General features: G+C 36.0%; 3 protein-coding genes across 4 annotated transcripts in view; all 3 read left to right on the forward strand.

The window, feature by feature from the left end:
• Nucleotides 1–321: 321 nt before the first annotated feature.
• Nucleotides 322–1,791, forward strand: LOC309698618 (low affinity immunoglobulin gamma Fc region receptor II-like; the record flags this gene model as incomplete). The annotated part of the gene is made up of 4 exons (XM_082521187.1): nucleotides 322–394; nucleotides 610–654; nucleotides 859–1,116; nucleotides 1,203–1,791. The coding sequence occupies 4 exons, from the start codon at nucleotides 322–324 to the stop codon at nucleotides 1,418–1,420; spliced, it is 594 nt and encodes a 197-aa protein (XP_082377313.1). The 3' UTR covers nucleotides 1,421–1,791.
• A 3,892-nt stretch (nucleotides 1,792–5,683) lies between these two features.
• Nucleotides 5,684–22,583, forward strand: part of LOC309701846 (uncharacterized protein) — a 124,460-nt gene continuing 107,560 nt past the window's right edge. The window contains exons 1-8 of one of the 2 annotated variants that reach the window (XM_082526141.1): nucleotides 5,684–5,839; nucleotides 5,997–6,041; nucleotides 6,207–6,470; nucleotides 6,553–6,801; nucleotides 7,104–7,217; nucleotides 8,447–8,518; nucleotides 8,662–8,756; nucleotides 9,045–9,749. In XM_082526141.1, coding sequence (XP_082382267.1) covers nucleotides 5,809–5,839; nucleotides 5,997–6,041; nucleotides 6,207–6,470; nucleotides 6,553–6,801; nucleotides 7,104–7,217; nucleotides 8,447–8,518; nucleotides 8,662–8,756 — 870 coding nt within the window. In that variant the 5' untranslated portion in view covers nucleotides 5,684–5,808 and the 3' untranslated portion in view covers nucleotides 9,045–9,749. Of the gene's footprint in view, nucleotides 5,840–5,996; nucleotides 6,042–6,206; nucleotides 6,471–6,552; nucleotides 6,802–7,103; nucleotides 7,218–8,446; nucleotides 8,519–8,661; nucleotides 8,761–9,044; nucleotides 9,750–22,583 lie in introns of those variants that run through there. The other variant, XM_082526142.1, reaches the window with a different exon arrangement.
• The window catches only part of LOC309701844 (Fc receptor-like B), a 33,963-nt gene continuing 27,309 nt past the window's right edge, over nucleotides 15,930–22,583 (forward strand). Inside the window, exons 1-5 of the mRNA XM_082526132.1 lie at nucleotides 15,930–16,107; nucleotides 17,903–17,947; nucleotides 18,102–18,362; nucleotides 18,445–18,687; nucleotides 18,918–20,069. Coding sequence (XP_082382258.1) covers nucleotides 16,077–16,107; nucleotides 17,903–17,947; nucleotides 18,102–18,362; nucleotides 18,445–18,687; nucleotides 18,918–19,117 — 780 coding nt within the window. The 5' untranslated portion in view covers nucleotides 15,930–16,076 and the 3' untranslated portion in view covers nucleotides 19,118–20,069. Of the gene's footprint in view, nucleotides 16,108–17,902; nucleotides 17,948–18,101; nucleotides 18,363–18,444; nucleotides 18,688–18,917 lie in introns of the transcript that reaches the window.

Here is a 22,583-nt window from a genome sequence, read left to right on the forward strand (position 1 = left end):
TAATTAAATTACCGGTAAACATTAATAATAAGATTTTTAAATGATCTGCAGTAAATAATGAAGTAAGTCAATATTACATTTTTTTCTTTTTTCAGTTTTGATAAAGAGTTTAATGTTATTAAATGTATGTTAACATGCTAGTACATCAAAGTATGTATAAAAATACAGACTGCTTTCAGTGCAACTTGCACGTTGCACTGAAAGCAGTCTGTATTTTTCTCCTGATCTGTGGGTAACTTGAATGCAATGCAGCTTCTTTGAAAACTATTTTTGTTTAGCATCGCTTTAGCTGCAGAAAGAAACCACACAGTAGAATCCCCCATGCTCACTGTCAGTTGTCCACACAGTCAGCAGCAGAGCATCATGGATGTCACAGCTCCGTGCATCAGACTGTGTAAGTGTCTATTTCCACATGAAAAATAAGCTTCAGCTTATTTATTAATCATTATAGCCACCATTAAATAACAGTAATTATTAAATGCCAAATATTTAATAATTCATTTGTCTTTACAAATTTGTTGTACAACTTATAAGATGTTAAAATACATTTATCAGCAGCTGTAGGACTCAATAGAATATTTGTAACCTGTGGCTCTTTGGTCTCTTCAGTGATGAACCTCATGATCCTGCTGTGTGCACATGATCAAAAAGTTGGTGAGTGTCATAAGTTTCCTCATTGATCTGAACACTGTTCGTGGTTTTGTGTTTGTCGGAGCAGACAACGTATGAATGTATGAATAGTAGGAAAAAATTATTTTTAGTGAACATGTAATTTTGCTCAAGTGATTTTTTTTCATTGTTTAACAAACAGTACTTTTATTACAAGTCTGAAACTTTCTTTTTTTTTCTTTTTCTCAGATGCAGTTTCTCTTCGTATCGCTCCAAACAGATTGCAGTTCTTTGAATATGAATCAGTGATATTTTACTGTGAGGATGCTGTTTATTGGGAAGTTGTGCATAATTCCAAAGGGAAAATAAACTCATGCAGTCACAACAACCAGGGAAAAGCAGGATCATTGTGCATAATAAAAAGTGTGTATCCAGATGACGGTGGAGAGCGCTGGTGTGAGACTAAAGGAGCAAACAGAAGCGACAGCATCAACATTACTGTTACTGGTAAGTTTGAACCGGGACAACATTTTGTTTCAAACTTAGTTTAAATAAATTTCACAGCAACTAAATCTCAGATTCTTGTCATTCAGCTGGATCTGTGGTCCTGGAGAGTCCTGCTGCTCCTGTGATGCAGGGTGAAGCTGTGACTCTTCGCTGCAGAAACAAAACTGCTTCCTCCAACTTCACCTCTAATTTTTATAAAGATGGAGCTCATGTTCACAGCAGCTCCACAAGAGACATGATAATCCACAGAGTTTCAAAGTCAGATGAGGGACTTTACACATGCAACATCTCAGGAGGTCGATAGTCACCGGAGAGCTGGCTCAGTGTCACAGGTGACAAACAGCAATGTTTAATGTCCACATGACACAAAAATTCCATCAATACAGTAAAACTTCAAGATCAAGATTTTTATTCATGTGACAAAATCTGCATAATTACATTTGATTAACAATTGCTATAGTGCAAAAATGTAAGCCGACAGTACACATTTACACAGACTATATTTTAAAGATGGTCTCAGATTCTGTGATTTTAAGGTTAATGGTCGACTACTGTAAAGCAACAAGTCTGGGATTTTGGCTGTCTCTGCCACCTTAACTAGATTAATCTTTTGTTTAAATAATCATATGTCATATATATCATATATGATATATTATAAATGAGGATAGTACATAATTAGCCAGAAGAAGAAAGAAGTCACTTGGATGAGTGACAAAACATTTCTCCCATTTAAAACGTCCAGATGAACACAATCAACCTTTTGGGATATTTAACCAGAGCAGAGACAGTCATATTCAATCAGTCAGTCAATTCAGCAACAGTGTATTGAATATTGTTTCCAAACTGTTATACAAAATACATTTAACACATTGAAAGTTCACTGTGTCTCACAAAGTAATTTCTATCATCTCTGCATCCCATCACACAGCAACTGTAACCAATGTGATCAGGAGATATTTTATTTTGTATTCTCACAATCAGTTATCATTGATTAATCATTTACCATTGTTAAATTGGTTGACAGAATAATCTTTTAATTACATCTGTGTTACTTTGAGCAAATATTAATGCACACTGACTGTTTATATAAAGTTGTTGCACTTTAGTGCAGTCACACCATACAGACCCACTAGTTCTGTTGGGCCCTGGCTCGCCTGCGTGTAGTTCTGCACGTACGCCGGCCTGTAACCACATGCACGCACTTATGTAACACACACGCACGTTCACCTACACACTTAGTAATAATAGGAGGGTCGTCTGAGGACAGTTTCTCTGATAGATACACTTTCACAAAATGCACAATGCAATACACACTTGTTTTTCTCTTAAGAGTAGCAGTTGATGTCTATATAAGGGAAAACTTTGTGATAGGCGGGGAATTGTTATCATTTGAGATCATTTCCAGTAAAGATCCAACTGTGATGTCATAATGGCAATATAAGGAGACCGATGCTTCAGTTGACGAGAAGATTCGATTGCAAATTGTCTTTTCCCACACTTAGTGCACAAAGTGTGTAATAAAGTTCACTATTTTTGACACCTACTTCGGCTTGGGCTTGCTTTCTTCTCTTCCCTAACTCGAACGAACCTTAACACCAACCACTCCTCAGAGCCCAGCTGTCATATTTACCTCATCTTACGAAATGTCTTCACTCTGATGATGGTGGCTCTGCTGCTGCTTTTTGTGGGACTTCTTCACTTTAGGAAACTCTGAGCTACAGCTAACTAATGGTTGCCCAACTATAAATGTCACTGTGACACAAGAGAAAATGATTCAGCTACTGAAGAAAAATAGAAACATCAAAGCTAAAGAGTTAACATCACATCATGATTCATCTGGATACTCAATGAAGAATTTTGCATGCTGTATTTTTAAGCTTTTAGCAGCAGGTGTATGATGTGCTGTGACATCTTTAAGAAGTTAAAACAATAAAAAACAAAATAAAAGTCATATATGTAGAAACATTTTTAAGACAACCACCATAATTCTGACAAACATCTGCAAAATTACTGCAATATTGCTACTTGTCTAGTAAGATACTTTCATATGTGTTTGTTTTTGTGGACACAAGTGAGAAGTATGACGTTTTATGTACTAATATGTGTCTCACTTTTATCTGATTGTATTTTATATGCTAAAAATAATAAATACATTAAACAAAGATTTGGTCATATACTTAATTAATTGCTTTTGCAATGCAAGGCATGTTGGGCTGGACAGTAGATAACTTTAAAACATGCCTTTCAGGTGTTTTTTTTTTTTTTTAATTCTTTTAAATTGGCTGTTATGCATTAATTTTAATGGTACAGTTAACTTGAGATCAAGTTGAGGTTGTGAGTGATTTTGATCCACAAACTACAATTTGTAAATGTTTCACAATAAATTTTAGCAAACAGCAAACCTTGCTGTTTTCAGAGGGAGAGTGCAATTGTTGTATTTCAGTGATTTATCTTCGATTATACTGTCATACACCAGCATATGTGATCAAAGGTACAAACCAGAAGCATGAAAATGCCCATTGAAAGACAAAGGCCCACAATGCTTTCTGCTCTGAAGAACGTATTTGCATTTGGAGAGCTGCTTCCTCTGTCTCACATGCTTGCAAACAGTTATAAAAATCTCATTATTTTTACTTATAGGTGTCACGGCTGCAGTTATTTGTTCACTCAAACATAAACGTGAAATGTAAAGTTAAAGTTAAAAAACTAAGAGTAACAGTGAACTTTTAAATCTATGGTCAAGTGCTTTAACTGTGAAAGTTCTTAATAATTATTTATGAAATTGTCATCATCTTTTTATTTGAGGTTGCCAGAGAAAGAACTTTTGAAGAACCTGGTAGATCTGAAAAGATCTTAGCGTAATGGTGCAGGGGAGCATTTCTATGCACACTTTGCCCCCATTAGTACCAACTGAGAATATTTAAAAAATCACAGCCTACCTGAGTGTTGTTGCTGGTGTCCACCACTTTACGATCACAGTGTACCCATGTTGTGATGGTTTCTTACAAGAGCTCAAATCATCTCGCACTGGTTTCTTCAATATGAAGATGAATTAACTGTATATAAATGGTCTTCATAGTCGCCAGATCTCAGTCCAATAGAACACCTTTCAGATGTGGTGGAAGAGGAGAGTAATATCCCAAAGATGAATAAACATAACAATAATAATAACATTAAGGAGAAGAAAAAATAACTTTATTTATCAAAGGAAAGTCTGATACAGCTCATCCGCTATTTGTATGAGAACTAAAAAGCCTGATGGCTGCAGGGCCGAATGATTTTCTGCGTCTCTCTGTTTTAAATCAGAGAAAGAGAGGAGGATTCCAGTACTGATGTGTTTGTTGTTGTTTTCGTTCCATAAACATATTATAAAGTAGTTCATCTGTATTCAGGGACCAGTCTAGTTTGTTTTTTAGGTCTCCAACCCACAAATTTGGGGATTGTGGATCTGTAGCTAATATGTCTGTTCAAAAGTTATACTACATTAAAGTGATGTTTTCAATGGTCATTGCCATAGGAACAACAAATCTTAAACAGCTAGGCAGCGCCTGTATCACCTACGACAACTGAGGAAGTTCAGGGTCTCTCCAAAGATCCTCAGAATTTTCTATACAGGCGCTGTGGAGAGCATCCTCACACAGAACATGACATCGTGGTTTGGGAACAGCTGTGTGAAGGACCAAAAAGCTCTCCAGAGAGTGCTCCGTACAGCAGAACGCTGCTGCAGGATTGCTCTCCCCCCACTTCAGGACACCTACACCAGGAGATGCCGGACTAGAGCAGCGCAGATACTGAAGGACCCGTCCCATCCTGGCAACAAACTGTTCCAACTTCTGCAATCTGGTAGAAGGTTCCGCATCATCCGGGCAAGGACAGAGAGACTCAAGAGGAGCTTCTATCCCCAAGCCATCCGTGCCCTAAACACACACACCCGCCCTCTCACATCATCTATAATTGACTGAGACAGGACTCTCTTCCAGACACTCTAAACCAAGGCACAATGTACATTTCAAATTCCTTTAATTTTAAATATGTTTATATTGTCTATCCTGTAAAATAGTCAGAGGTCTATTCTTATTAATGTACAGAATTCACCTGCTTGCTGCTACTACTGCACATTCACCCAATGTATATACTATATATGTATAATGTTCTTCCTCTACCCCCCCCCCCCTCCCCATTTTTGCACATGTCGAGGAGCGTGTCAGGCTACATTTCACTGTGTGTTATACTTGTATAACTATGCATGTGACAAATAAAGAACCTTGAACCTAAACAGATGTGTATTGAACATGTACAGATCCAGAATAGCATTTATTTATCTATAGCAATATTAAATGCCCTGTGACTGAGTGGCTTCAATGATTTTGGTGATTTTCTGAGTGCCTGGGCTAACCCTCAAAGAGGCTTAAAATGTTCACTATTTTTGTGATGTGTTTCTGCACAGTTCACCAAACTGAGCACAGGAAACATGAACCAGCCTACAAGCTGCATCAAACACAGCATTAGTCTGAACTGGTTTGTTGTTCCACCCACTGACAGTGAACTGAAACAGTGAGGCTTGACTTGACACAAAAGACACTCAGCTTCTTTGGAAACTGCTTTACTAAAACTAGATTATTGAATTACTTTTAGTAGCAAAGAGACACCTGTGCTCACGACTGTTAAGTTTTCCGTCTACATCAAGACGACATGGAGATCAGAGCTCTCTGCATCAGACTGTGTGAGTACTTTCTCTATTTCTACATTATTAATAAATTTAGGTTATTAAAGTAGGCTATTGTATTTTTGTGGACTCCATATTAGATGTGGTTATTTTAGTATTACTTTTAGTAATTATACATATTTTAGTAACTGAGTAGCTCCTTTATCTTCTTTAGTGATAAGCATCATGATACTGCTGGACGTACAGGATGAGAAAGTTGGTGAGTTTTATCATATATATCAACTTTAATTCCCCTTTTTGGAAAATAAACTAATTTATAGGAAATAGTTAGATTTTTTGTGATGATTTGTTTATTTTTTATTCAATGAGTGTAGTATGTTGGTTTAATAGTCTAAAGTGAGTCTTTTGTTTTTCTGTGTTTCAGATGCAGTTTCTCTTCTTGTTGTTCCAAACAGATTGCAGTTCTTTGAATATGAACCATTTGTAACATTTCACTGCGAAGGAGTCGATTATTGTGAAGTTGTGCAGAAATTCAAAGGGACAATAAAATCGTGTAACAAAACGAATGAGAGAACACCAACAGGATCATCCTGCACTATTAAAAATGTTTATACAGACGACAGTGGAGAGTACTGGTATGAGACTGGAGGAGGGACAAGAAGCAACATTATCATCCTCTCTGTCACTGGTATATTTTCATCAAGGTAACATTATTTCCTGAAAAATATTGATTGAATATAATATATAACTATCAAATGCATGTCATTTAGCTGGTCCTGTGATCCTGGAGAGTCCTGCTGTTCCTGTGTTGATGGAAGAACCTGTGACTCTGAGCTGCAGAAACCAAACAGCTTCCTCCAACAACTTTACAGCTGATTTCTACAAAGATGGACGTCACATCCATAGAAGCTCCACAGGAAACATTGCCATCCACAGAGTTTCAAAGTCAGATGAAGGACTTTACAAGTGTAGCATCTCAGGAGTTGGAGAATCACCAGAAAGCTGGCTGAAAGTCTCAGGTGAGACACTGAGATGTTTTAAAATAAGGTTTTAAAATAAGGTGATCTGAATGGCAGCTGATGCTCTTTATGCAGAGCTGCTAAATCTCTTTGAATTAGCATTTGTGAAATACTGAGAAGTTTCTAGTGTTCAAACCTAAGTTGCAGATTTAAACAATAGGTGTGCCAACATTTCCATTGCATTTTAGAAGCTTTTAAGTTGATTAGTAAGATTTTTAAATGTCATAACAAAGAAACTAAAATTAACCTTTGATGATTTACCATTCTTGTCTCATTTAAACATTTCTGTGCTTTCAAACCAGACATGACTCATTCCTCCTCTGCTGCCATACCTCGGATCATTGCCACCATTTTAGTCAGTGCTCTGTTGGTGGCAGTGGGACTGCATCACTTTGGAAAAGGTTACTGGAAGAGAGGTAATGGAAATTATTATTATTAGTAGTAGCGTAAAATCTGCAAAATTATTGTCTGTCAGGCAGATGCATTTTAAAATTTATCATCCACAGATTTTAAACAAAAGTGAACTCTATAAGCTAACTGGCTTAAACTACACAGCAAAAACTCCAGTGTTAAATTAACACTGGAGAGTGTCTATATGGTCACCTCTGAGTGTTAAATACAACACTGTTGAGTGTTAAATTAACACTTTTGACAGTGTTATATGTTTAAAAGTAACCCAGTCAGTTTTGAAGATTAACAAAGACTAACACTGAGCAGTGCTGGTTTTCTAACATTGGAAAATAACTCAAAATGTTAGAAATATTCCAGGAGCAACATATGCTTTTGTTAGAAAAAACAGGAAGACAGGAGGTAGTTTATGGAGCAACAATATCACAAAATTAAGACTGTGAAAAGAAGTTTTGCCTTTGTCTACTCATGTAGTGTTGTCTGTAGGTTGGTTAGACATGTATGTAATATTCATAAATGTATAGATGCGAGTGATAATTTTTTCAAAACGTTCAGCTCAAACGCAAACCACAATTTTACAGCAGCTCTTTTAAACACGTAATGTACCTCAGACTGCTCGAAATAGTTACATGACGTTCAGACAGTTCAGACATGCGTTCAGTTTCAAAATTAACTTTACATTTAACACAACTTGTTTCTCTTTTAAACAATAATATTCAGTGAATTAGCATTAATTGTCTCAAAAAGTATTTACATGAAGGAGAAAAAATGCAGAATACAATCAATAATTTTACCATTTGACCATCCATAAAGGAAAGAAATATCTCATTGCATAGTCAAAAAATTTGAAAATAAATAAATAAAACACATTTATAAAAGTGTCTGAAAATTTTAGAGTATATGTTGTACAGTAAATGTAAAACATATAGATCAGAACTGTAAAGTATAATATCTTAGTTTAGTACAATAGCAAAAAAATACTAAGAAGCTCTTAAGAGAAGCTGATATTCTTGTAGTCAAATCAGGCAGACAGCAGAAACTCATTTGGAAAGTTAAGGTTTTTGTTAGCTCAGTGTTCGATTAGCACCCCTTACATAATGATGCAGGAGTGACACAGATTTTCTTTTCTAACCCTGAATGTCAGATTTTCTTTAAAATTAAGCTTAATGAATACATTGAATAACAGACAGGGATCATCGTGGTTATTGTTCCCCTCATTCCCATTGTCCCTCTCCAGTACAAGATGAAGCTGCATCACCCTCAAGACCTATTTACTACAGCTTAGGCCATGGTGACAATCAACTACAAGGTAAGACTAGTTGTGATTCAAAGGAATTTCAATGATGGCACTGAGACATCAGAAACACCAGAAAATGATTTTAAATGATCTTCAACAAATAAATGTTTTATTATGTAAAGTATTTTGGATGACAACTGATTTAATTCCATCAGTTGTCAAAGCAGAATCAGGAACAAGCACAGAGATGCCCTCAGCAGGTCCCTGCCAACCCATAGCAGAGGATCTCTTCTATTCTACAGTACAATAAGTAAGTAAGACTGCATTCACACAATCTGTGATGGATTATAGAGATCTATAAGTATATGGAAGATTTATACTTTTTATACATACCACTCATTCACTCACTCCTAGATTTGTGTATGTAAAAGATCTGATTTTGCAACACAGGAAAACTAATGTTTTACACAGAATGTTCTTTTTGTTGGAAACTATTCTATAAAGTCATCATTGGTGCGTAATATGCACCATTAAAGTATTTTTTTTTCCAATCCTGTTTTTTAATTTTTTCTTCTGCACCTTTTTGTGAGTCTTACAGGTTGCAGAGAGAGATGACTGAAAACATCTGAGTGAGAGTAAAAACAAAGAAGTGACCAAATGTTATTACATATTGTTTTGTTTTTATTAATCAAGTTGTACATTGCTTGTTGTTGATGTTGTACATCAAACCCAGACATTGCTGTCTGTAACCTGTTAACGGTTTTGTTTGTTCAGAAATAGCTGCTTACCATTCCGCGTGGTTACAAGTGTATATATACAGTTTGAATCAACTTCTAAATAAGTTTAATCACCTTGTTCGATCTTCTTTCCATTTTTACACATGTATGAATGCTATTACAGTAAAAGAGCTGCTGCAGCTTTCAAAGACACCCACTGTGGTCAACCGCTAACGTCAAAGTGTCACATTACTTTTTTCCAAAACAGACGCACCGAGTTTGTGGTGAGCAAATAAAAATATAACTGCCAAGTTTGATACTGAGCATGACGTTAACTGAGTTTAAGTGTTGTCTAGTACCCAGAATGAGGTGTCTGGTTTCATGCTGCTACCTGATCTGAAATTCTGCTTTTACACCGTCTGAGCAAACAAAAGTAGAAGTCAGTTGCTGAGTGAGGACCGCAGCTCTCAACTCCTGTGGGCTCGGCTTCAGTAGGTTACAGTAGTTTATATTTTGAGAGGCTAAATAAGGTTTTTTTTTAACATTAATTGCTTTAGCAAAATTCCCTCTCCTCATGCCTGTTTTAAATAAAGTTACACAGCGATATAAGAAATGTGGAAGTAACTATTGTAAAAAAGTGTTTGCAGATATTATGTGTCTATTTTTAGAGATATAAATACCACAACTAAAAATGAATTAAATTCACAATTAATTACAAATATATTACAAAAATCCACACACTCTATGCAGATTGCTGGATAGTGTTTTGTTTTGTTTTTTGTTTTTTTTTAAGCTTTAATCTTACCTGAAAAAATAAAAAAAAATTCTCTCCAGCTATACGGGAAACTTATGATGATGTTTTGTTTTTGTTTTTTACTGAACCTGTTAATAGTAGTGACTGCTGCTCGAGTCAAATCTTTGCTCTGGGCTTCGTGCTGATATGTTTTTTTATGCATATGTTAATAAATCACAGTGATAGTGAAAATGATGAATATTAAATGATTACATGATTTATTTAGAGCAGCATAAGTTTGTCTTTGTCCCCTTTGATAAAACTAGTTTTTAATACTAAGTGTTGTTTCAGCAGCATAAATGAGCCACACAGTTTTCAATTCTGCAATAATTTTAGAGGTCAGAAGAATATGTGAGTAAATAAAAAAAGTAAAAGTTTTAAGAGCTAAAAATTTAAAAATGTACTGAATGTAATGTAATGAACAATGAGTTTGAAATGTGATGTTAATGTGTGAAGGTTTCATGCTTCCGTGACACAGTGAGAAAGGTAGAGTAATTATAAAGTGATACACAAACCCCTATTGCAAAGGGCAGACATTACAGCACTCCTTGCAAAATTACAAGGAGTAATAAGAGGCCCCCCAGAGCCTCTTATTACTAAAGAACTTTTGCAAAATCTCGCAAAACTTTTGCGAGATCCCGGCTGCATCCTTCTCAGGTTGCATTTGAAGGCCGAGTCGGTGTATCCTTCGTGACCCAATGTATCTCAGAATTCATAGCGCAGCCCAGCCAATTTGTTTCTAACAATGGCGGCAGCTACTTAGTTTTAATATTACTCTTTCTGGGTCACAATATAAACTTTTAAGATATTTTCAGGCGTGAAGGTGTGTAAACCTCAAATATCTGCTCAGTTTATCAAGACATCACATATTTGTAAAAGTGCTCTGACGTTTTCAAAGAAGACTTGCCCTCCATCTCGAAGCCAATGTTAGTAACCTCTATTTCTATGTTACTGGTTATCGTTTTATCATTTTAATCATATGTGAAAATCACAATCAATTTGTCTTTTAATGGTTGTAATAATAATAATAATAATAATAATAATAATAATAATAATAGATTGCATTTATATAGCACTTTTCTAGGCACCCAAAGCACTTTACAGTTCCACTATTCATTCACTCTCACATTCACACACTAGTGGAGGCTACAGTTGTAGCCACAGCTGCCCTGGGGCAGACTGGCAGAAGCGAGGCTGCCATATCGCGCCATCAGCCCCTCTGGCCAGTAGTGGTAATATCAGGCACACGTAGTCAGTGCAGAGGTGGGAAGTATTGAAGTACAAATGCTTTGTTAGTGTAATGAAGTAGTGTCATGGAATACTTTAAATAAACTATAAACACCTGGTGAGCGTCATTTTGAAGTGGGTTTAATAACATATTGCAATATGGAGAAAAGCTCTGCTCAAACAGCTGAGCAGTCACTAAAGATGGGCCGCCGCCCTGATCTTTTTATACCTTGACCAAACTCACAGACAAAGAAAAATAAAAGTAACAGAAAATAGAGCATTTTTTTAACAAAGAAGTCATTGTTTTTTCTTTGAATAAAATAGAACAGATCTTTATTGTCAAACAGAGTTTGGCATCTCTCCATTGACAGCATGTAGATTTACATTCAGATTGTTTAAGGATAGGAGAAGAAGCTAAGATAGAAATATGTATGTACCTTTAAACATAGACATATGTTTAAGGGTATACCTACTCAGGGAATGTGTGTAATACACAATAATGTCAGTATCTACATAGTAACACAGGTGTTTAACAAAAAGATATATACAAGTTATACATACACATCTGTACATACATACATAGTATAGTATAATAAATACAGTTTATAAATACAGTGTAAATGTCCGTGAATAGCACAGTAAGCCTTCAATAAGTTGGAGGTGGTCTCTGAGGTGATTATGTTAAACGTAACTGATTCAAAAAAATTAGACTGAAGTAAAGTTTGTAGTTTGTACTCCATTGTACTAATATAATTTTATTACATTAATATAACACGAGGTTCACTTAGCTTTGCAAGTAAATGTCTGGTAGAAAGTTTTGAAGGTAGTTTTTACTATCTTGCTTGAGTGTGTTTCAGATTCATGACCCTTTCACTTTTAGTTGAGTAAAAAGGTTGAATAACTGTGTAATTTTACAGATACACAAGTATCTGTATGTCTGCTTAACTACAGAATGTCTGTACTTTTGCCACCTCTGGCTCGGTGTCAAACTACATGTAACCTTTCAATGCCTGAAAAAAGTAAATGTTATAATGTCTTATGATGCACTGCAGATGGCAGAGTTTGACTGCAATGAAGAAATGCAATGATTACTGTAAAAGATGCTAAAATACTGAACACATAAACACTTCAAACAAACATTGCACAACGACTTTGTTCCATATTGACATGAAAAGCATCACACAGTTGCCACATCCCAAAGATGCTCCACTGGATTGAGACATGGTGACTCTAGAGGTCATCTGAGTACAAGCAAAACATTATCATGTGCAAGAAAACAGTTGGACATGATTTGAACTTAATGACATGGTCTGCATACAAGTTGCACCAAACAGAACATAAGTCTGAACCAGTTTGTTGTTCTGGCCAAGGATAGTGAACTGAAACAGTGAGTTAACTCAGCTTTTTTGGAGAGTTATTTTATAAAACTTGATTATTGCATTGCATTGTCCTAAAAGTCCTAAAAATATTTGATGTTAAGATGTATTTATTAGCAATTAGCAATACCTCTGCTCACTGCTGTTACAGTTCAGTTAATGCTGCCTTCGTCAGTCTGCAGCAAGACAACATGGACGTCAGAGCTCTGTGCATCTATGCGAGTACTTTCCACTTGATGGAAAAAAGTAACAAATGTTGTTAAAATATTGTGGTGGACCACTAGAGGGCTCCACTCACACCCAGTGTATAGGAAGTGTGTTCCTGTGTTTTGTGGCGCGATATGCTCAGTTGTTGTTGTTGAGAGACGAATAAAGGAGTGAGAACTGAGAGCTCTGTGTCGTTGATGCTTACCTCCACAATATGACATTTTTGTTTGTTTTAACCTTAAGACATAGGTCCAGTTATAAGATGTGATGATATATTTACTCATATCGGTAAAAGTCAACAAGTCTGTGAGGTCTCTGGCCGGTTGCACCCCTCCCCCTGTGATTGTGACTCTTCATATGTTCACAGTGACAGTCAGAGAGGAAGGAGAGTGGACGTGCTAGCGGAGCAGGAGTGTCTGTGTCCCATTGTAAACCCACAGTAAACCGAATGTCAAAATAAAGAAGTGCTGTCACCACGTCCATGTCTTGTACATGTGTAAACTTCACAAAGTTGTAGTAAATCTTCTGGGTATACAGAAACAGTAAGTTGGTGAGTCCCAGCTCTTTACTTGTCTATATGAACGTCATTAATCATTTTGGATTAGAGAGCAATTCAGAAGAAGAGTTGTTGTTGTTTTTTTGTGATTTTTGTGAACCTTGTCCTGTGATGATTAATCATCATATGAGTTTTTGATACACTTAAAAAAAATATTTTACTTGTTCATTATTTCGATACAGCACTGCAGTTTTAGTAGACAGTGAGCTTAATGTCACAGGTGAGATATTGAGCTGTTTTAAAATATGTTTTACATGCACATGTGATATGAATGACTGCTGGTGCACTTTTTAAATAAAGTTTTTACATCTGTTTGTAGGAAATAACTTTTAAATACTGCTTAAGATTAGCACTCTAAACTCAAGCTTTCTTTTTTCTTTGTTTCAGATGCAGTGTCTCTTTGTATTGTTCCAAACAGACTGCAGTTCTTTGAATATGAAGCAATAATATTTCACTTTAAATGAGTTGTTAATTGTAAAGTTGTGCATAAATCCAAAGGGAAAATAATTCATGTAACACAACAAACAAGAGAACACCAACAGGATCATCCCGCAAGATTAAAACTCTTTATACAAATGACAGTGAAGAGTGCTGATATGAGACTTGAGGAGGGAACAGAAGCAACAGTACGTCAGTGCTCTGATACTTTTGCAGAAAGAATATTTAATGATTCATTTTGATTAAAATTTATAGAAACTGTGACTCTGAGCAGCAGAAACAAAATTGCTTCCTTTACCTTCACAGCTGATTAAAGATGGACATCTCATCAAGCCAAGCCGCAAAACAAACACGAACATGTACAGATTTTCAAAGCTAGACGAGTGGCTTAAAAGTGTAGTGTAGTTTTGTTTTTTTTTTCCTTGTTTTCAAAGTAAGGGAGTCACTGCACCTTAAATATTGTGACATGGAAAAATGTGCTAATTAATTTCTTTTGACATGTAATGTTTGTAATCTTGTACATTTTTCTTGCGCATTGCTCTGTCAGTCAACAGAAGTAGATGGTTAAGGCATAACTGAGGTTCAAACAGGTCAGAACAGAGATGTAGTGGTAATATTTCTGTTCATTTTTATTGTTCAGTTGTAATGTTTATGACGAATACTTTGTCTGCCCTATATTTAAGAAATTATTTTATTACAGCAGCTGAAATAATAATTACGATGATAATATCTAGAAGATGATTCTCTGCCCAAGAGATGTATTGTCTGAATAGAGTAGTCCAAGTTTTGAAAGCAAAGTGTTTTTTCCATGTCCATAGAGGCCAGCAGAGTAAACGCAGGTAGAGCAACATGTGCTGCTGTAAGGAAAAAACAAGAAGAGGGAAAATATGTTACTGAGCATTTTTCAACAACAGTAGCACAATATTATTTATACAGCATTAAGTCACAAGGAGAAAAAAAGTGCACCATCTGAATGTTTCTTCAGTGTGTATGTGATATTTATAAATGTGCAGATGCTAGTGATAATTTGAGCTTAGTGAACTTACGCTCCAAATGTAAACCACATAGGGTGTAAGTCTGAAGCACCTCTTTTAGACAGATATACAGATACAGATATACTGTATCTAGTGACAGTGAGGGTTGTGAATTTCCTCACATAGCTTAGAATGGTTACATGTCATGAAGTACAACTTCTGACATGCGTTTTTATTTTAACACAAATCTTTAATTAAACACACTATTAATATTGCTCTTATTTTTGAATAAATATAATAAAAATGATTGAGCACTTAAAAAGCATAGTTAAAGATAAACGTTAGATAAAAAACAAAAAAACAAAAACATTGTTAGTAAAAGGTTAAAGACTCAAGCAAAGGTCAAATCATGAACAAATAACACATAAGGAAAAAAATGTAGTTTGATTTAAATAGTAGTAAATGTTATACTATCATACATACACACAGTAGTGGTAAAGGTGTTTGCCTCTCCCTGTTTTTTTTTATTCTTTTAGTATGTTTGTCACATTAAGATGTTTCAGATCATCAAACAATTTTAAATATTTCACGGATCATTGACCACCACCATATTTTACTGTTAAAAGTAAAGTAATCAGGCCACCTGATCCAGCTCTAACTATATGCTTTATGAAAAAGGAAAGGGTGTCTGTCTCCCAAATCCAAACTGGGAGTAGGTTTCACAGAAGAGGGGCCAGGAAACTGAAGGCTCTCCCTCTCATTCTACTTTAAAATATGTTAGGAATGAAGATAGCCAGCAGTCTGAAAGCGAGGTACTCTGTTGGAGTGATACGGTACTATGAGGTCTTTAAGATAAGATGGGGCCTGATTATTTAAGACCTTGTATGTGAGGAGCAGGATTTTGAATTCAATTCTGGATTTAACAGGAAGCCAATGAAGGGAAGCCAAAACAGGAGAAATATGCTCTCTCTTTCTAGTCCCTGTCAGGACTCTTGCTGCAGCATTTTGGATTAACTGAAGGCTTTTCAGCGCATTTTTAGGACATCCTGATAATAATGAATTACAGTAGTTCAGCCTGGAAATAATATATGTATGAACTAGTTTTTCAGCGTCACTCTGAGACAGGATATTTCTAATTTTAAAGACATTACAAAAATTAAAGAAATCAGGAAATTAGAGGTCATTCAGGTCTTAATTTCCCTGATGGTGACCTGAAACACTGAGGCTTGACAACAACAGCAGCATCTCTGCTTCTTTCAAAGCTATTTTTAAATGCCAAGTATTGTTTCAGTAGCATAAATTAGCCACACAGGAAGAGAGTTGTTCACAACCGGCAAGACGTCATGGGGGTCAGAGCTTTTTGCATCCGACTCAGTGAGTACTTTCTCCATTATCACATTAACTATTTATTAAGCTAAACTTTAAGGATTCTGTTTAAGTTAGTAATTTTGTCAAATCACTGTGTTGTTTGAAATATTTCATGTTGAGAAACCTTATATATATATATATATATGTGTATATATATATATGTATGTATATATATGTATGTATATATATATATATATATATATATATATATATATATATATACACATATTAGAGATGGCACGATACCACTTTTTCATGTCCGATACCGATACCGATATCATAAATTTGGATATCTGCCGATACCGATATGAATCCGATATAGTGTTTTTTAATCAACAAAACTGTTTTTTTTAAATATCTTGCTGCATTTTGTATAAGTTCATACTCAAGTTTAAAACAACAACTACACTAAAGCTGTTCTGTTATACCTGTATGCAAAAAAAAATATTTCATAGTTCAGCAATACTGATCAATCTAATAAACTTAAACCTACACCATCCTCCCTATTCTGGTAATTTAAAGAGTACTTAGCGTAAATATTAAGCAACCTAACTAATAGGGTTCCAACTCCCAGTAACAACAAAAATAAATAAATAAAAAATAGGGAACCACCCCTCACGCTCCACCTCATGATGCTTAATCGACGTAATCAACCTTAATTTGATGCAGTGTGAAAAAAAAAATGCACAGAAATCAATTATTTTTCAAGAAATATTAAATAGATTCAACATCTTTCTTCAACAAAATTGCAGACTGCACAGATGGTACCTTCCCAAAGGAAAAAGTACTATAGCTTACTAGGGTATATATATTAGACTTAATAGTTACTATATACAGTAATTGACTTCTATTCATTTTACATCAAATTAAAACTTTGGGTGTGAGATAATTATTTATTAAAAGCTAGACATTTTAAATGAGAATAAGAAAGAAAAGTCTGTCTTTGTGCCCCCTTTTCCCTGTTAATGCCCTATCGGCCCCCCTGGCTAAACTTTGCTAGATCCGCCCCTGCACAGTTACCAGCGTCAGCTACATAGAAAAAGATCCTGGTGTAGAAAGTAATATTAAATAAATTCTAACAACACCTTATCAAGCTTAAACATTCTGCTGTTGTTCAGCCACTGGTTTCCTCTTTCTGGTGCAAAGTGGGCCAAAAACAAACAAGAGAGACGGACTCACGACAGAAAAGCCGATCAGCTGATCATTAAGCAGTTTCATGATTGAAGTAGCAGCAAGATGAGGCAGTTTGCTTGTTAAGCTTAAGGCAGGAATGCTTTACAAACATTCAGAGATGGACTTATACACTTGCTTTACTTCTCTCGGGGATAACTTTATCGGAGATGAAATGCTAGCGAAGCTCCAAATGCTATCCAGACCACCGACAGGTCCCGCATGCCACAGCCGCTCTATCACGTGATGCATACTGTTCCGACATGCTAACGTTCTGAGGTGAGTTACGGCATGTTACAAGTTTTGTGAGGTGCTTTCGTGATATTTAATGGATCGGATTACATTTTTTATTTTTCTCCGATATCCGATCCAGTAATTTAGGTCAGTATCGGACCGATACCGATACGTAATATCGGATCGGTCCATCTCTAATATATATATATATATATATATATATATATATATATATATATATATATATATATATATATATATATATATATAGTGCTGTCAAAATTAACGTGTTAATGCAAATTAATCCGCCATCACGGTTGATTAAAAAAACGATTAAAATTTTTAACACGATTAATTTGTGTGTGTGTGCAATCCTTTTTTTTTTTTGTCTTTTCAGCGATGAGTTGGATGATGATGTTTTTTGCACATGATCAGAGAGTTGGTAAGTAACGGCTAGTTAAACTGACATGAACATTTGTCAATTTGTTTTTATCAATTTGTGATTTCCTTTTTTTTTTATTTCAGTTAGCATAGTCGCATATTTTGGTTTTTCAAAAACAAAAGTAAATAGGTTTTTTTTTTTTTTGTTGTCTCAGATGCAGTTTTTCTTCGTGTTGTTCCAAACAGATCACAGTTCTTTGAATATGAGCCAGTAACTTTTTACTGTGAGGGAGTCTCTCATCATAATGTCTTACATAAGTTGAAAGATAAAATACAATCATGTAGCAACAGCAATAAGAAGACAGCAACAGGATCCTCCTGCACTGTAAACGCTATTTATGTAGACGACAGTGGAAAGCACTGGTGTGAAACTAGAGAAGGGAAGAGGAGCAACATTATCAACATCACTGTCACTGGTATGTTTGGTTTAAGTAAACAATATATTGTTATATTCAAAAACAACTTTTCATTAAAAGAATTATGCACATGGGTATTCAGCTGGTTCTGTGATCCTGGAGAGTCCTGTTGTTCCTGTGATGGAGGGAGAAGATGTGACTCTGAGCTGCAGAAGCAAGATGAATTCCTCCACGTTCACAGCCGATTTCTACAAAGATGGACTCAACATCAGCAGCAGCTCCAAAGGAATTGTGACCATCCACAAAGTTTCAAAATCTGATGAAGGACTTTACAAGTGCAGCATTTTAGGAGCTGAATCACCAGAAAGCTGGCTGAATGTCACAGGTTAGACACTGAAGAGCTGTTTATTATTTCTTTCTGTCCCCTCCCCCTCTTTTAATGCCAGTATTACAACGGAATCATGTAGTGACTCTTAACTGAGTTATGTGTCAGTCTTAGGAACCTTTGGTGGTTTGGTGGAACCTGTGGTTTCTATTCTTTCAGACAAAATCAGCATAAATTCTAGTCCAATGACTACGACTTACTTCAGTCTCCTGCTTTGTGTGATTAAACAGATTCTTTCATCACATTCATTGACTCTTCAGAGCACAGCTGTAATGTTTACCTCATCTTACGGACTGTGTTCACCATCATGCTGGTGGCTCTGCTGCTGCTGCTGCTGGGTCTACTTCACTATGGGAAAATTGGAGCTACAACAGCTAACTCATGTTCGACTTCATGTAAATGTAACTGTCATTGCACAGGAAATAAGTGAATATGAATGACAGCACAAATAGAAAACAGAAAGTGATTAATATGGGCGTATGGCCACACTATCGTGAGCATGTCCCATCTTGTCTGAAATCCGGAGGTAAGCAGGGTCGGGTCTGGTTAGTACTTGGATGTGGGACTGCCTGAGAATACAAGGTGCTGTGGCTGGTACACCAGTTGGAAGGTTGACGGGTCAATCTGGGTAATGTCTGTAAAATACCACGATAACTCCGTTAAACAACTGTAAAGGATTCACACTGTTGCTTTTTCTCTATACAGTATATAGACTTTGACACCTGTTACCTTTGATTTAACTGCACTGAAACATTTCATTATGCCACCTTGTGCATTTTATTCTTTAATCATACTCATTCCTTATTCATATTTGTTACTATTCAATATTCTCAGTTAAACTCATCCTCTTTAAAAGTACTTGTGAATATATATATTTTTTTGCATTTGCATTTGTTAGATTTGTATTGTTGATTGTCATTTATGCTTAGAAATATTTAACAATATATGCTTAGAGGTGTATAATTGATTGTGTAGTGATAGGATGTGTGATCCTTAATAGTCTGCAAAGGCTTGGTTTGAATTCCAGTGTTCTGGCATTCACACCCACATTCTGGGAGCATGGGAGAGGTCGTACCTTCTCTTATTGTTTTATGGTAGGATAAATGTGTCTCTATCTGTTTTAGGCTAAGTGCCTTTTGTTTAGATGAACTGCTGGACTTCCAAACCAGCAGGGTTAGGGAAGTCATTTATGGGGTCACACTCTGACCACACACACACACACACACACACACACACACACACACACACACAGGCAAGGTACTCTTTGTTTGTATGTATACGACATATGTTAATGAACCTATGTATATTCATGTAACCTCAATAAAAGAGCAGTGTTACGGGGGAGCGGACGAGAGCGACTGGGGTCAAGCGAAGGAACGGCGCTTGTCGTGGTTCTCTCCCTCATGCATGAGTAACACGAAGAACTTTGCCTACTTGGTGTTTAATGCTTTTGCTGTGTAGTTGAATTGTCCTTAATGTTCCAGCGAATAGGTTTATGCTACAAACCTATCAGTGTTCTGTCAAAAATATGTACTACCTGTAGTATACCTGGTCAAAGTTGCAAAACACAAACATGTAAAAAACATTTCATGCAAGTAAAAAGTCTAAACTACAGCCAGCTCTTAAGTATTGGTTTGAATTTGTGCCCTTTTTTCATATACTCACATCCCCACAACTAGTTGTGTGTCATTGTTGTTCTTCTTTTGTAGATACCTTTAAAAGTACAAGTTCACAGGCTTTCATTACAGTTGTGTGGCTATAACAGGAAAAACCTACAAAGGAAGAGACTCTGAGACTATTAAGCTTTCTGCATCACCATGGTCACCACCCATCTTGAAGAGTTTGCCCCCTCACATATACTAATGTGCCACAAACAGGACTTTAATATCACCAACCATTCCCATGTTATTACGGTGTAGCCATATAAATGGCCCACCCTGTAGATTTAAATTGACAGAGCTCTAAAGAGAGGAAGAACTGAAGCAACAAATTTGTGTTGAGGATTTTTCATACAGTTATTATACTATAACTGTAACTATAAATTGACAATTAGTTGCTTCTATATGCATTCTTGACATTTCTCTTGTGCCACTAAGAAAACAGGTTATTTTTCATTATGTATTTCTTTGTTTGGATAGCTCATTTAATATTGGTGTAATTTCGTACATAGTTTACAATCTGTATAGTCTACAGACTGTAAACTATGAACAAGATGAATATTTACATTTTTTTCTTGTATTTCTGTAATGATACAACCATCAGTTAAGATATTTTTGTATTAGTGTTAAGTCCCCACGCTACTGTAGGGGTTAGAAGGGACTAACATAAAGGTAAATAGTGAAGGAGGAGCTAAGATGGTAGTTTTAAAAGGTTTATTTCCTGCTAGCATAAAAGTTCAAGTTCAGACTGAGGGTTAGAGCCAAGGCCAACATAACAAACAAAACATCCTTGATATGAAAATAACTTGCCTAACCCCAAAGAAAACAAAATACACAACATAAAAGCATAACCTACCTACCAACACATAAACAGAGGAAAACGGAATCAAAACAAAGGGCAGCTCTCCCGTACAGGCAGTCTGAACAAAAGTCTGAAGTGGTTATTTGTTCCACCCACTGATATGAACGTAATCACAGAGGCTTAAATTACCACAAGAGAAAATCAGTCTAAGTGAAAACTACTTTTGTAAAACTACTTTGTTGCATTGCATGAAATTTTTTGATATTAAAACTGTTTGAGGACGCCCCCACTCACTGCCTTCATTCTTCAGCAAAACAACATGGATTTTAGATCTCTCTGTATCAGACTGTGTAAGTAATATCCACATCTGAAAAATATGTATAAAAATTAATTTAAAATATTTATTAAAAAAGTTTTTAATTAATCTTGTTAAAAACATGTCAGTGTTGCTCATGTTTTGCTTTAAGAGAAAGTACTGCATTTTTATGAAACGGATATGACATGTCAACTTTGTCACGTATGTTTATTCCACATTACAAAAAGGTTAAAAAACTTAAAAATGTTGTCTAATATGCTTGTATCCCAATTCAGGGTCTGCAGCCTTAAAGGCTGCATTTTAAGGCCGATTACGACACTGCGATGCGACGAAGGCTGTCCCAATTCAAAGACTGCTTGAAATGCGGCCCTCAAATGCGTCCTTCATTTCCCTGAATTTTAAGGATGTGGTGGTGTAGACTTCGTGGCCCAACATATCCCAGAATGCATAGCGCGGCGGTGGGTGTGGATAATTTTGCCAAAAAAAAAAAAAACGGCTGATGAGGGGCGCCGAAGAGTAAACTTTAAGTAAGTACTGAATATTATGTCACTTATTTATGTGCAAATGTTTAATAACTGTTAAGTGACGGTTGTGTGCAGACAGGAATAGGACCCAAGGTGCAGACTCCAGAGACAATCGTGAACTCAAAACAGCTTTAATGTAAAACTCAAAATATAACATAACTGGAAAAAATCAAAATAAACTTAAACCGGAGGACTGACAGAACACATAGGTAAACGGTAGATCACGACAATGAAAAACTGAAACACAGGGCTTAAATACACAGCGGGAGCAATCAGGGAATGAGTAACAGGAGGGAAACACAGCTGGGGCAAATCAGAACTGACGAGACCAGGAAGCGTAACCTGAACACACTGAGATAAGACAGAGACCTTCAAAGTAAAACAGGAAACACATAACGCAGACTGAACAAAGACACAGACTCACAGGCAGGCACTACAACAGAGGGAACAGAGACGTGGGACCAGGGCAGACACAGACACTGACTGGACACGGGGATATAGCGGACAGGGGAGACTGCAACTAAGGATTACACAGAGACAAACCGTAAGACATGACTCTAACAAAAACCCAAAGATTAGAAATTATAAATAATATA

The sequence above is a fragment of the Aulonocara stuartgranti genome, assembly GCF_965226115.1.
Source record: "Aulonocara stuartgranti genome assembly, chromosome: 3".
Classification (NCBI taxonomy): Eukaryota; Metazoa; Chordata; class Actinopteri; order Cichliformes; family Cichlidae; genus Aulonocara; species Aulonocara stuartgranti.